Source organism: Mytilus edulis, chromosome 1 (genome assembly GCF_963676685.1).
Source record: "Mytilus edulis chromosome 1, xbMytEdul2.2, whole genome shotgun sequence".
Lineage (NCBI taxonomy): Eukaryota > Metazoa > Mollusca > Bivalvia > Mytilida > Mytilidae > Mytilus > Mytilus edulis.
This window is the reverse complement of record NC_092344.1, coordinates 95,939,634-95,952,940: the sequence shown is the minus strand read 5'-3', so window position 1 is coordinate 95,952,940 and position 13,307 is coordinate 95,939,634. Positions and strand designations below refer to the sequence as shown.

Sequence of the window (13,307 nt, the reverse complement as noted above, 5' to 3'; positions counted from 1 at the left end):
CAGATGAGCCACGTCCACTCCTTACAAGTCCTTTACGACGAAGCCACCCCCACTGACTGCATTAAATCAAAGATATTTACACATATATGTAGATATATCTTTAACTATAGTGGTCATTTTGTTTTGTAGTACCTGGACATCAGACTTAACTTCAAAAAGCTTAACATTGACCAAATGAATATGAGTAAATGAAGTCATGGTCATATGAGCCCTGCCCACTATACATGGGCCATAGAACACCTTTAATACATTCATTCATACAACATTTACAAAGATAAATGACACATTTTCCAATCTCTTTAAAATCCGATGTTCTGAACGGAGTGGTGTAGCGTATCAGAACATCGGATTTTAATGAGATTGCACATCTTCAGTTTTTATATCTATAGACACCGTACAATCTTACAATCTTACATTCATTCCATACACCAAATCTAACTTTAATAGCCTATATCTGATAAACTGACAAAACCTTGAAAAATCATCATTGACCTTGCAATGAACCATTGTCATATGAAACCTACTAGAGTCACTAACCATTCATTAATTTTCTACACAAAATATAGTGGCCCTTTAAAGTTTGCTTATAGTATCTGAGAAATAGACCAAACTACAAACACTTAACATTATTCAATGAACCATGAAAATGAGGTAGTTGTCCGACTTGACAACGCAAAATTAACCTTGATCACTGATACATAAAATGAGGTCAAGGTCAGGTGAATCAAATGCGATGGAAACTGGGACTGTGCCAAAGAGTTGGTCTCATTGGGGTCTAAGCGTGAAGCGGGATTGCCGATTTTTTGTAAGCGTGACACGTGAAAGTCAAACTATTGTGTCGTGAAAACGGGAAATGAGGTCTAGCGGGACCCGGGAAATGCAAAAAAAAAAAAGAGAATTGCTTACGTACATAGTGTAAGCAAGATACGGGAATCTGACAAAACAATAAGCGGGATCCGGGATCGGAACCCCCCAAAGAGACAACAACCCGACCAAAGAGTGACAAAACAACCCCAGGCCACCATCCAATGGGTAACTAAAGATGTAGGGGTCATCTGGAGTATGGGGTCAACTCGCTGAATATGTGTTGAATATTACCCATTGAAGGCCTTCGTTGTTATATGTTTATGTCTCTTTGACACATTCCCTCTTTTCATTCTCATATGATCTATGGTTAGATGAGAACTAACTTTTTTTATACGTTTAGTTGTCGTGCTGCTCTTTTTACAAATGTTAGAGATATGTGTATTCGAATTTAGTTTAAAAACTATGGTTACACCAAGAGGATTCACCTCATCCTCACAATGTGTCATATTCCGTTTAGGTTTAAGACTATATTTAATGCCCGGGCATACATTCTTTCGGTCTGTCCGTTCGTTTGTTCGTATGTCCCGCTTCAGGTTAAAGTTTTTATACAAGGTGGTTTTTGATTGAATTGAAGTCCAATCAACTTCAAACTTAGTACACTTGTTCCCTATGATAAGATCTTTCTAATTTTCATGCCAAATAAGAGTTTTGAGCCTATGTATCGGTCCACTAAACTTAGAAAATGATAATGCGTGTACTATGGACACATTCTTGTTTTAATGTGTTTTCACCTTTTGCAGTTGCCTGAATTTTGTTATGGTTTTACTTGCGTTTTTTTGGATGAGAACCATATTAAGAAGTTACTATCTTCTTTTCCCCCGTATGTGACCTACCTACGATCTATTACCGGGGTTGTACTAACATGATCAACACGATGTATTTTACGAGGAAGATCCTTCAGTATTTGTGGAGTGAGTTGATTTGGTCCACTTGTCTTAATTGTTATGGTTGAGTTATTTAGACAGCTTTTTTACTCTATGCCGAATAAATAGTATGATCAATTTAGATAATCTGATGTGAGGGACTTAACAAACACTTTCGAGAAGTCTAATATTCCATTACCAACTTGTTTTCTTCTTGGTTTAGTTGTTTGCTTTGTCTTGTGTTGTTACGAGAAACTAAATTTCACAGGATCTCTCTAAAAACCATTGTCATGTCAAATATTCCGTTCATCTAGGTTGTCCATTATATGGGACACTGTGATGAGGTATAGCTGCAGTTAGGGACACTGGTCGTTAGTTTCAGGCATAGATCTGTCGCCTTTAAATATGAACAATGTTGTTTGCATTTCTCTATTCGTTGGTGTGTCTCCAGTATCTGCTCAAGCAAGTAAAAATACGATGATAAGAGTCGATTTCATGTATCCGTAATTTTCAACAGGAATACATTATCTTAAAAAGTCACCTCAGTATTCCCAGTGTCATTGGGGCTTGAATGAACACAACCAGGAATAAGTCACCTCAGTATTCCCAGTGTCATTGGGGCTTGAATGAACACAACCAGGAATAAGTCACTTCAGTATTCCCAGTGTCATTGGGGCTTGAATGAACACAACCAGGAATAAGTCACCTCAGTATTCCCAGTGTCATTGGGGCCTGAATGAACACAACCAGGAATAAGCCACCTCAGTATTCCCAGTGTCATTGGGGCTTGAATGAACACAACCAGGAATAAGTCACCTCAGTATTCCCAGTGTCATTGGGGCTTGAATGAACACAACCAGGACTAAGTCACGTCAGTATTCCCAGTGTCATTTGGGCCATGCCAAGAAATTGCTTCCGTTGAAATTCTGCAAACACCCCATAGAGCAAATTACATGGATGATTAATTTTGACCATTTGGTATATGGCCGTGTTCTAAGCGACACGTACATGAAGGTCATCCATTAATTTCTTGAATGAAATCAAATCTTTAGCTACTAAGGACTGCCGTAGGGGGTCGACCGGAATTTTTAGCGTGGATTTCTTGGCATTTAACAGATAGAAAACTCAGGGTCAAAATTCATAGAACAGAAAAGGGGCAGTGGCAAATATTTCATGTATATTTTGAACACCGAGAGAATTACCCCGGCACCCTTTGCCAAAAAAAAAACCCTTTCTTTTTTCTTATTTGTGCCTTCGGATTTTATGTTTTGAATTGTAGTTTCACTTTCCATATTCGGTATTTATTCAAATCTAAGCTCCACATGGTAAAAATCACGTGATGCAGGAATACAGTATCTTGGAGTTAGGCTATTTCTTTCTTTTCGAGAAGGGACTCCAAGCAAACAACATGCATGTGTATAACGGCACTGTAGATTTTTGTATTAATTAAAGAAAGTTGTCGGTCCGGTACATAAATAGATTGGTTAGAAAGCAAGGTTTTAATTTTAATTAGATTGGAAAGCTTAATTCGAGGGTTAAAGATCGTTAAACATAGAGAGCACAAAAAAAGGGGGCGGTGTTCCACAGGGAATATTTTTTATCTTATGAACTTTACATTTGAAAGGTTGTTTTTTTTAATTTAATTAAAAAAGAGAAAAACAAATATAAGACAAATTGTGAATGGTCTTTCTTCCTTTCTCCCATGCCAAGAAATTGCTTCCGTTGAAATTCTGCAAACACCCCATAGAGCAAATTACATGGATGATTAATTTTGACCATTTGGTATATGGCCGTGTTCTAAGCGACACGTACATGAATCTTACATTAATTTCTTGAATGAAATCAAATCTTTAGCTACTAATGACTGCCGTAGGGGGTCGACCGGAATTTTAGCGAGGATTTCTCGGCATGTTGAATGAACACAACCAGGAATAAGTCACCTCAGTATTCCCAGTGTCATTGGGGCTTGAATGAACACAACCAGGAATAAGTCACCTCGGTATTCCCAGTGTCATTGGGACTTGAATGAACACAACCAGGAATAAGTCACCTCGGTATTCCCAGTGTCATTGGGGCTTGAATGAACACAACCAGGAATAAGCATTAAGAGGGAAAACATTAAAACATTAAATGATCACTCTTGGCAAAGCTGACACGAGGTAAAAATGTTCATCAGGTTGAGATTAATCGTCACTGATATTTTCAGACAAATAAAACAACCCGTTGTTGGGTTGCTGCCCCTGAATTGGTAATTTTAAAGAAATTTTGCAGGTTTCGGTTATCATCTTGAATATTATTATAGATAGAGATAAAAATGTAGACAGCAATATTATAATGTTCAGCAAAGTATGATCAATAAAATTGTAAATTGAACCTTTTTAAAACAAGGAGCTTAATTTTGGCCTATAAAGTAAATTTTTAACAATTTTCGTAAATTTTTGTAATCTTTTACAAAAATAATCTCCTCTGAAACTAACGAGAAAAATCTAACCTATCTTGGCCACAACCATCATTGGGTTATCTAGTTTGCAAATGTGTCCGATGACCCTGTTGGCTAACCAAGATGGCCGACGCGGCTAAGAAAAGAACATAGGGGTAAAATGCATTTTTCATTTCGCGTTTTCGCTTTCATGTTTTCGCGTTTTTGCTTTCTCGATTTCTCGATTTCCCGATTTCCCTATTTCTCGATTTCCCTATTTCTCGATTTCCCTATTTCCCGATTTCTCAATTTCTCGATTTCGATTTCTCGATTTCTCGATTTCCCGATTTCCCGATTTCGCGTTTGAAAAGTGAAGGAAGAAAACACGAAAACACGAAAAGGCGAAATGGCCGCATCTGGCCACCATATTTTTTTGCATTTATCTCTGAAATGCATTTTGAGCAAATCTGACAAGGATAAAAGTATTCATCAGATTGTTTTATCTGCACTGAAATTTTGAGGTATGTTCAGTGCACGTTGTAGTGACGATATCGCCGATATTGTCCACTTCGTTCATGATTTTATACTGGGGTTGCGTTCAATATCGTAGCGGCTACATGGGCCGACGTAGATTTATGACTAATGAACGTGAAGCTAGCCTAGCTGCTACATAGATATCGATTGCAGCTAGGCTAGCTACTCGTTCAGTAGACAAAAAAAAACTGCGTAGCCCTATGAAGCTGCTACTCGCTGCTACGATCTTGGATGCAACCCTGGGCTACATTCAATATCGTAGCGGCTATATGAAAGGTTTACGTAGATTTATAACTATTGAACACGTAGCTAGACTAGCTGCTACATAGATATTGATAGCAGCTTAGCTCCTACCGCTTCTATTGGAGTTATCAATACCAAATTTGAACCATCAATAGCCTTTATCATGAACTTTTTCCAGATGAACTTTTGTAGGATTTCATTATCCCCTTTAGAAGTTATCTCCCTTTTATTGATTTTTTTCAACATGCCCCCCCCCCTAAATGTTTTAAAAGATATCATGACCTTATATGGACAATAGGTAGATATCATCATGATGTATTACCATATGAGACTGCATAGGATTTCATCATCCCCTTTGAGAGTTATATCCCCTTGAAGCAATTTCTTTTAATTGCATTTTTCTTACAAAGTATTAGAGATAGAATCACATTGAAAACGGCAACATGTACAGGAACAGATGGCAATGTTAATAAACATAAACAATTATTGTGTTACCAACCCTTATAAGGAGTTATTTCTCTTTAAAAATTATACACATTTTTTGAAAAATTCTACTACGAGAACCGGAAGTCGTAGACACTTGGGACCTTGACCAATAATCTGTAATTCATGTGGCCTTCAACTTGCACACAAGGTCAAAGGTCACTGAGTGCAACAAAAATTCACGCTGCAATTTCAAGCTTACATATTAAGAAAATGATAAGAGTTTGCTGCATACATACTGTATATAAAATGTTCCTCTCGACAAGCTCTATATTTTATACAATAAACCCAAAAATGTCCGACCGTCTGTTCAAAAGTTACAACGGGATGATTCTTAAAAGTATAGTATTTTGTGTATATCTCTTTAAAGGTCACAGATATCAACGTACTATAAACGGCAAAGATGATCAGTAAGTCAAGACCTTCAATTTGAGGTCAATAAAAGGTCATGATGAAATTTCACCTTGACCTTCACAGTATACTTTGACCTTGACCTTGTGATATTTGAAAGGTCAAGTGGTCCTGAGTTGAATGGTGGTAGTCCCATGTCTCTACGACTTCCGGTTCTTAAGTTTGGTATTGCATCATATATTGGATGATTCATTGTGACATTGATGAACTTTGAAATTATCCCAATTTTTTTTCTATAATGTTGTCCTTCAACTGTAAATCATTTATCATTTAACAGATTTGAGATATCTATTGTCGTTTTAGAGATAATGCAGTTTGAAATTTTACGAGCGGAGGTATGTATTTCTGAATCAACAACAGCTTACCACTTAAAATGTTTAAGAAATTGAAGAGGTTAACATAGTTATATGTTTGACCAAATACTAAAAACATTCCATGGAAAAAAACACCAAAAAAATCAATTTGAAATTTTCATGTTTTGCATTGACTTTGTAAGTTTCATAACTTCTATTAATTTATATAGTTGATATTGCATCATTTTTGGCACTTTGTCAAATGGGGTCATCTGATATATCAAATTGAAGGTCTTAGTGAGCTCTACTCAAACATGAAAAATTTAAACCCCCTTTTCATCCCAGTGGGCAGGGTGGGGTCATTTAGTGCAAACATTCAAATTTCTCAGATGGTAAGGTTGTCGCATATCAAATGAAAGAACATAAACTAAAGCGTACATTTCAAATTTCAAATTGACGTCTCCCAAAAATGGGTTGGATGGGGTCATAGAGTGCAAAAAATATTTTTTCTTTTAAGATAGGGTTGTTGTATATCAAATGAAAAGTCATGGTGTGTACATTTGAAACATCAAATTCCCGACCTCCAAAAATTAGTTGGATAGGGTTATTAAGTGCAAAAATCAAACTTTCTAGAGCATGGCGTTGTCGCATATCAAATGAAAGCTCATCTACTCTATGTTACATATATCATACTTCCGATCTCAAAAATGTAAGCGGATGAGTGCATTAAGTGTTAAAAGCGAAAAGTTTCAGAAGGTATGCTTGTCGTGTATCAAACGAAAGGTCGTACAAAGTATATTACGAAAACATCACTTTTACAGGAAAGACCTTTCAATTGTTTTACAAACAATTGAGATACTAGTTTTATTTGTTTTGTTCAGTCCTGTAAATACACAAAAGTTTTTGTTATTTTTAATTTGGAGTGTACTGGTTGACACACGCGCACAGTATATCTGCGTTATGGAATTACCGACTGCAGATTAACCACATAGAAGTAGAAGTAGAAGTATTACTATACACTAATCCTTGATCAAAATTTAACATGACCCGACCAAAATTGTTAATTGACATCTTATGATCTCTTATTTGAGATATTGTAAAAGTCATTTTCTGCATTTTTATTTTATAATTCATGTAAACTTTTTTTTCAAAAATATGTTTAAATATAGAAAATATACAATCGGAAAATTTAAAATCATGCCTACACAAACTTTTGACATGTGACTGTCACGTGACACATATCATAAAATTTTCTCATTAAAAGAAAATTATCTTTAAGAATATATCATATCGTTGGGAAAGGAAACATTTTAACCTTTGACTGCTTTAAAAATTCCCGATATATACTATTTTACCAAACATTGTTTTGAAAGTGAAAACGGAAGTAAATAAAGGCATGCGCGTAAAACCCGAAAAATAGTCAACAATGGCAGATGGCGAGAGAGAACGGATCTTGGCTGATTTTCAGGTTACTGAATAACTTGTTATCCGAATATACATGTGTTTCCAGTCAACAAATCCCTAGAAAAACAATCAGCCTTAATTAGTCCTCAAACTAAATTATGATCAGTATTAAATTGATTGGTCTTGGCAGAAGCACATTTACGTTTGAAAATTTTCCAGTGAAATGAAAAAGCAAGTCATGATTGCGCAAAAGGAATAATCTTGTATAATTTTTCTAGGTTAATTAATGAAACAACACACCGAAAACTTGAGTTGTAGACGTTGGTCTTATAAGAATGGACATAAATCCTCATTCTTAAGACTTGGGTCTAGTGAGACAGATTCAATCTATAACACCGTATAAGTATAAAGGAGAAAGTATATAGTGGGTCTCATTGGGGTCTAAGTGGGACATGGGATTTGCTGATTCTTAAGCGTGACACTTGAAAGCCGAGTTATTAAGCGTGATAACAGGAAATGAAGACTGAAGTTCAGCGGGACACAGGAATTTACAAGTGCTATTATGGCAACGAGAAACGGGATCAGCCCCCTACCCCCCACAATGAAACCCCTTTATATTCCTTCAGGAATTTGGGATTCTGTCAGATTTTTGTTTTGGCTAACCTCAAAATTTCTTGATAAGGGATTCTGAGAGCATTCAAACTAGATGCTGTCTCCTTTCAGTTTGACAGAATCTCAAAAGGTACAAATCATCTTAATAATAAATTGTTCCTTTTCTCTTTTTGATCGTACATGTCTTAGGGAACTGTCTACAGGTGATAGAAAATGTTAACGTCTACATCAAATACAATTTGGCACTGGCTATGGTTATATTAAAATGTAAAAATAATAAACAAGTTTCATTAGAGACTAATCGCCCAAATGCAGGGTTGAGTGAGGAACTGATTAATTACAAATGTAACAATGCTGAATAGTATTCATAGATGTACATGTAAGAAGATATGGTATGAGTGCCAATGAGACAACACTCCATCAAAGTCACAATTTGTAAAACATGTAAAAGTAAACCATTATATGTTAAAGTACTTTCTTCAACATGGAGCCTTGGCTCACACGGAACAGCAAGCTACAAAGGGCCCCAAAAATGACTAGTGTACAAGAAACAAGAAATGCTGATGAACCACATCAACAAAGAGAACTACTGAACATCAGATTCCTGACTTAGTTTTATGTTAAAAATGGTTTATGGAAAGTGAAATTATCTGCCAGGAGGGGTCTAGAAAGCAGGTTTTGGCTTCATTTATTCCAGAGCTTCTGAGGGCATTAAGCAGCCCCAGACCCTCTGCTGTTTTTAGTTGGTTACTTGAGCAGCCTTGCATTCTGGCAATTTGCCTCCAATGTAACAATGATTTGATATTGTTACATTTCAATGTTACCATGGTTACCATAGCCATTGCCTTAAAATTATTAAAAGTCTGTAAAAGTATACAAATACAGAAAGACAAAAGCTCTATGGACTTTAAAAACTGACACAACAAAAAGTACTAACATAACAAATTTATACCAATAGACAAAAACATAAGATGATCATTGCATACACTTTCCTTGAAAAGCAATAAAAGCAAAACGAAAACATAAATCAGCAAAGCTGAAAACTTATAAGCTTAAATATTAATCAATCTTAATGGTTTTCAAAATATACTTAAGAATATTAAAATTGATATAAAATGAAAGCACTAGTACATGTACATTTTGGAAATGATGGATATCTATAATTAGCCCTAAGGGTACAACCAGCCCATTTGTACACTTTAAATATGAATAAGGATTTCTGCAAATTTACTATTACTAAACTGTTAGAATATATTATCCTTTTTTTTCAGGCTTGTTCAAATTTAGAAGATGTGGAAACTTGTATAGCTATTTTAGATCAGAATGAATGGAATTTAATGGTAATGTTACACTTATAGATTTATGCATATGATGTCTTATAATTAACATCAACTTAAAATATATGTAACATAATGCCTAGCATTAGTAAGCAGGATATAGATATTAAAATATAGTTAACATGTGATGTAAAACCTAATTTTAGTTCAATGATTAGCCTTTTGTGAACTGTTTGGTTTGATGCAAACAAAAAATCTTATTTCTACGTTTCAACTCTTTGTCTCACAAAAATCAAACATAAGTTGTTGTTTTTGATTGACAATGGTTCATCCACTTATTTTCATGAATATTTTTCACAGCAATTTATTTTCATGATTTTCTTGTTGTTGGTGTATTCACATTAGAAAAAAGCCAAGACTGAAGTACGACAATTTTGCAACTATTTATATTAGTGTTTTATTTTTACCTTTATGAAAAAGTAATGCAAATTAGTTTGTTTACAGTAATTGCTTTTAGAAGATGTAACATATTTTATAAAGATATTTTATCATTATGTAGAGAGCCTTGGGAAATGTGATGCCTGGAACAGAAGGGCAACATTCACCAGCTTTCCATGATATAGAACCAGGAGATCCAGCTCCTATGGACATATCAAATAGTTTCCATCCAGGTGTATTTCCTGAGCCTGAACCTATTGACAATAATGTGGCTGATTCTTTTGCAACCTTTGACCCAGGGTCAGCATCTGGACCTTCAAATTTTGATATTGGGCCTTCAACTAGTTTTGGTACCAGACGTGCAGGCCAGAAAACAAGAATGCTACATTTCATTATAGAATACAGAGAAAAGAACATTGATGTGTCTTTAAATGACTCAGAAACTGTGGGTAAGTCAAAAGTTTATTAAGTACCAAATGTTTGGTAAGTATTTTCCAGGTTATGATTTGTTTTGCCACTGGCATTAGGCAACAAGCAATTGGTCAGTTTTAAGATTCAAGTTAAGTGAAATGTCATATATTTGTACAAATCTTGATTGAGAATTACACACAGTGATGATATGGTAGAAAATATATAAAATGTTAAAACAAAGTATCAGTCATAGAAATGTAATGCATGTCTTTTTTTGTTTTGAAAAAGGGTATGAGTTTACCTGCTGTACTTATTACTGGTAATTATATATATATGTGAAAATCTAAAAACAAATATTGACTGATAAATGTATTTTTATTAAATATATTGTGTTATCATATTTCAGGTAAAATAAAGGAAGTCGTACATTCAAGGTTGGGTGTTCCTCCTGAACATCAGGAATTAAAAGGCTGGAAGAGAACTAAACCTGATGATTCAGTAAGAGAAAAATGTTTGGCTGCTTAAATAAGTGAAATATTTTGAAATTGATGTAGTTCTACTTTCTTTACCTACAGTTGAAATAAGGATGATTTATATTTGTTGTGGAGTAATGCTTGTTAGATATTAAGCAATGTTACCAGTTGCTTTGTGCCAAGAAAATTTTACTTTACCATTTTGACATGCAATTTTTGCAAAATTTTCTTCTTGTAAATGATAGAGTATAATTTTATAGTTGGTTTGCAGGCAGGTCATGCTTGGTAGTACTATGGGAGTGATTAAAAAATATATATATTACCTGCAAGTTGAAAACACTTAATATTTTATATATATTGCGTTTACAAGCTATAAAGGCGCTTGCCCTTTTGGCTTGAAATTTTTCATCAAACTAGACAAGTTGTATTCTTTTTGCATCACCCTTTGTATATCATGTATATTGTATAAAAGTAACCATACTTACATCTGTTTCAAAGAACTTAAATTTTGAGAAGTTTATAAACGTACGGAGTCAGGATATTTTTTAAACAGAAAAGTATAAAAGGCTGATATGTTTCTTGAATCTTTTAGTTTCAGATAATGACATATAAAAACACAATTGATATTTATTCAATGCTGAGCTGCTCTTAGGTTAATGGATTTTTAATTGATGTAACTTTTTTTTCTTTAGAAAATTCTACGAGATTTGCATTTGCCACAGGAAAATACTCTGTTTTTACTAACACCACATTTAGACAACAAAAAGATTGTGACTACAAACAGTGAAGAATTTGATGGAAGGTATAATAGACTATATTATTTGCTAGAACTCAAATCAACAGATTATTTATCCTACTTATTATAGATCTCAATGTTTCATTAGCATGATTAGACAAGAGTAAACATATGAACATATTATTATTACTATTAGTTATTGCTTATTTTCTGAAAGCTCATATGCATCTACCATCAATCTAATGATACATCATAAAGCAAAGGTCATTGATTTGAGGACTGGTTTATTGTAAAGTATGCTAATAAAAGAATTATTTTTAATCTTTGTCCAAGTTCAAGTGTTACAGAAGAGACCAGATAAACATTTACAGCTCATCTTTGACACTTCATAATAACTGTTAATGCATAGCTTGTATCTTCCTTGATACTGTTTTGATATGAATCCTACATACAATCTTGTAGATCCCTACAAGTTCATACTAAGATCACTTGAACTGCTGAAAAGATATTGATGCTCAGTGTATGTTTATAGCCATAAAACATTTAACATTATCATTGTCAGATAATGTTCACAAGAAAATATCTTACTGTGACATTAGAATTTTAATTCTTTGTAATCTTAGATATGACACCTGTGGTAAAAATGTGAACATCATAAAATGGTAATATGAAGTTCGGTCAAAATGACACAAGACTTCGTACATATAATGAATAAAGGTTTCGATTTTAATTTTACTTGTAAATACACCGAAAAAAATGGTTCACAATATATGACAATTGAAAACTGATGCTAATTGTTGACCGTCTTTATTTTCAATGAGTAAATTTAAAATATAACTTATATCTTGTTTTTACTATTTCAGCTTTACAGAATCCTTGAATAGAACATACAAACTTGTAATAAACTTTACAGATAATGGCACTTCCAAAGAATTTAATTTAAATGTCCCAGGAATCAAAACTGTTGGAGAGGTGAGCAAATTCTCGCATCATGTGCTTGAGACTTTTAGTATCAACAAAAATAATATCAGGAATATATAGATAAATAGTAAGATCCAATATATCTTCAGACATAAACCTGAAGTAAAATTGCTCTCTAGAATTTAAAAGCTCATCTTTGAACTGTTTATATGTTTTGTTTTGCATAATACAAAGTTTTTGGGGAGTATGTACAAATCACCCTGTCCTTCTGTCATTTCATGTTCCTTTGTAAGGGCAACTCCAACTCAAAGACTAGAGTTACAAGACACGTATTCTTGAAACCTTAAACAGTTGTAAACATATCTATCAGAGGTTTTTACCCATTTTTTTTTCAGAAATAGAAATCAGGTTATCTTTGCATTGTTCTGATATTTGGTGAAGATTTACTCTCTGTATTGTCGTCAACTCTTCAGATCAGTAGCTACATATATTTATACTTGAATGTTTCTTTCCAGGATACTTTCTTTTACTTTTCACTTGTTCTTTTCTTGGTAATGAAATAATACTGAATCTTTATATTTATTTTGATGATATTATTTATTGATGTTTTCCAATTGCTTCAATTTATTTGCAGATTAAAGGAGATGTGTATGCTATAACCAATGTACCAGCCAGACATCAGATATGGTCTGGTTGGCCTCCTGTTGCTGATGATGATACTGTAAGATTATTATATTAACAAAAATATTTTTATCTATTATTTCTTAAATGTAAGGATAAATTTTAGTTTATTAAATGATATCTTACATACATGCTTCAAGATCATGAATAACTTAGTTGCTAAAATAGCTGATACATCCATTTGCATGAATTCCAATGTATATGAAATAGTTAATACAATTTTCAATATTTTGAATACTTG

The 13,307-nt window shown here is 33.9% G+C and overlaps 1 protein-coding gene across 1 annotated transcript in view; it reads left to right on the top strand.

Annotated features, from left to right (window-relative positions):
* Positions 1-7,373: 7,373 nt before the first annotated feature.
* Positions 7,374-13,307, top strand: part of LOC139515858 (FAS-associated factor 1-like) — a 42,196-nt gene continuing 36,262 nt past the window's right edge. Inside the window, exons 1-7 of the mRNA XM_071305595.1 lie at positions 7,374-7,581; positions 9,401-9,469; positions 9,966-10,293; positions 10,662-10,753; positions 11,421-11,530; positions 12,328-12,436; positions 13,020-13,106. Coding sequence (XP_071161696.1) covers positions 7,540-7,581; positions 9,401-9,469; positions 9,966-10,293; positions 10,662-10,753; positions 11,421-11,530; positions 12,328-12,436; positions 13,020-13,106 — 837 coding nt within the window. The 5' untranslated portion in view covers positions 7,374-7,539. The remainder of the gene's footprint in view (positions 7,582-9,400; positions 9,470-9,965; positions 10,294-10,661; positions 10,754-11,420; positions 11,531-12,327; positions 12,437-13,019; positions 13,107-13,307) is intronic.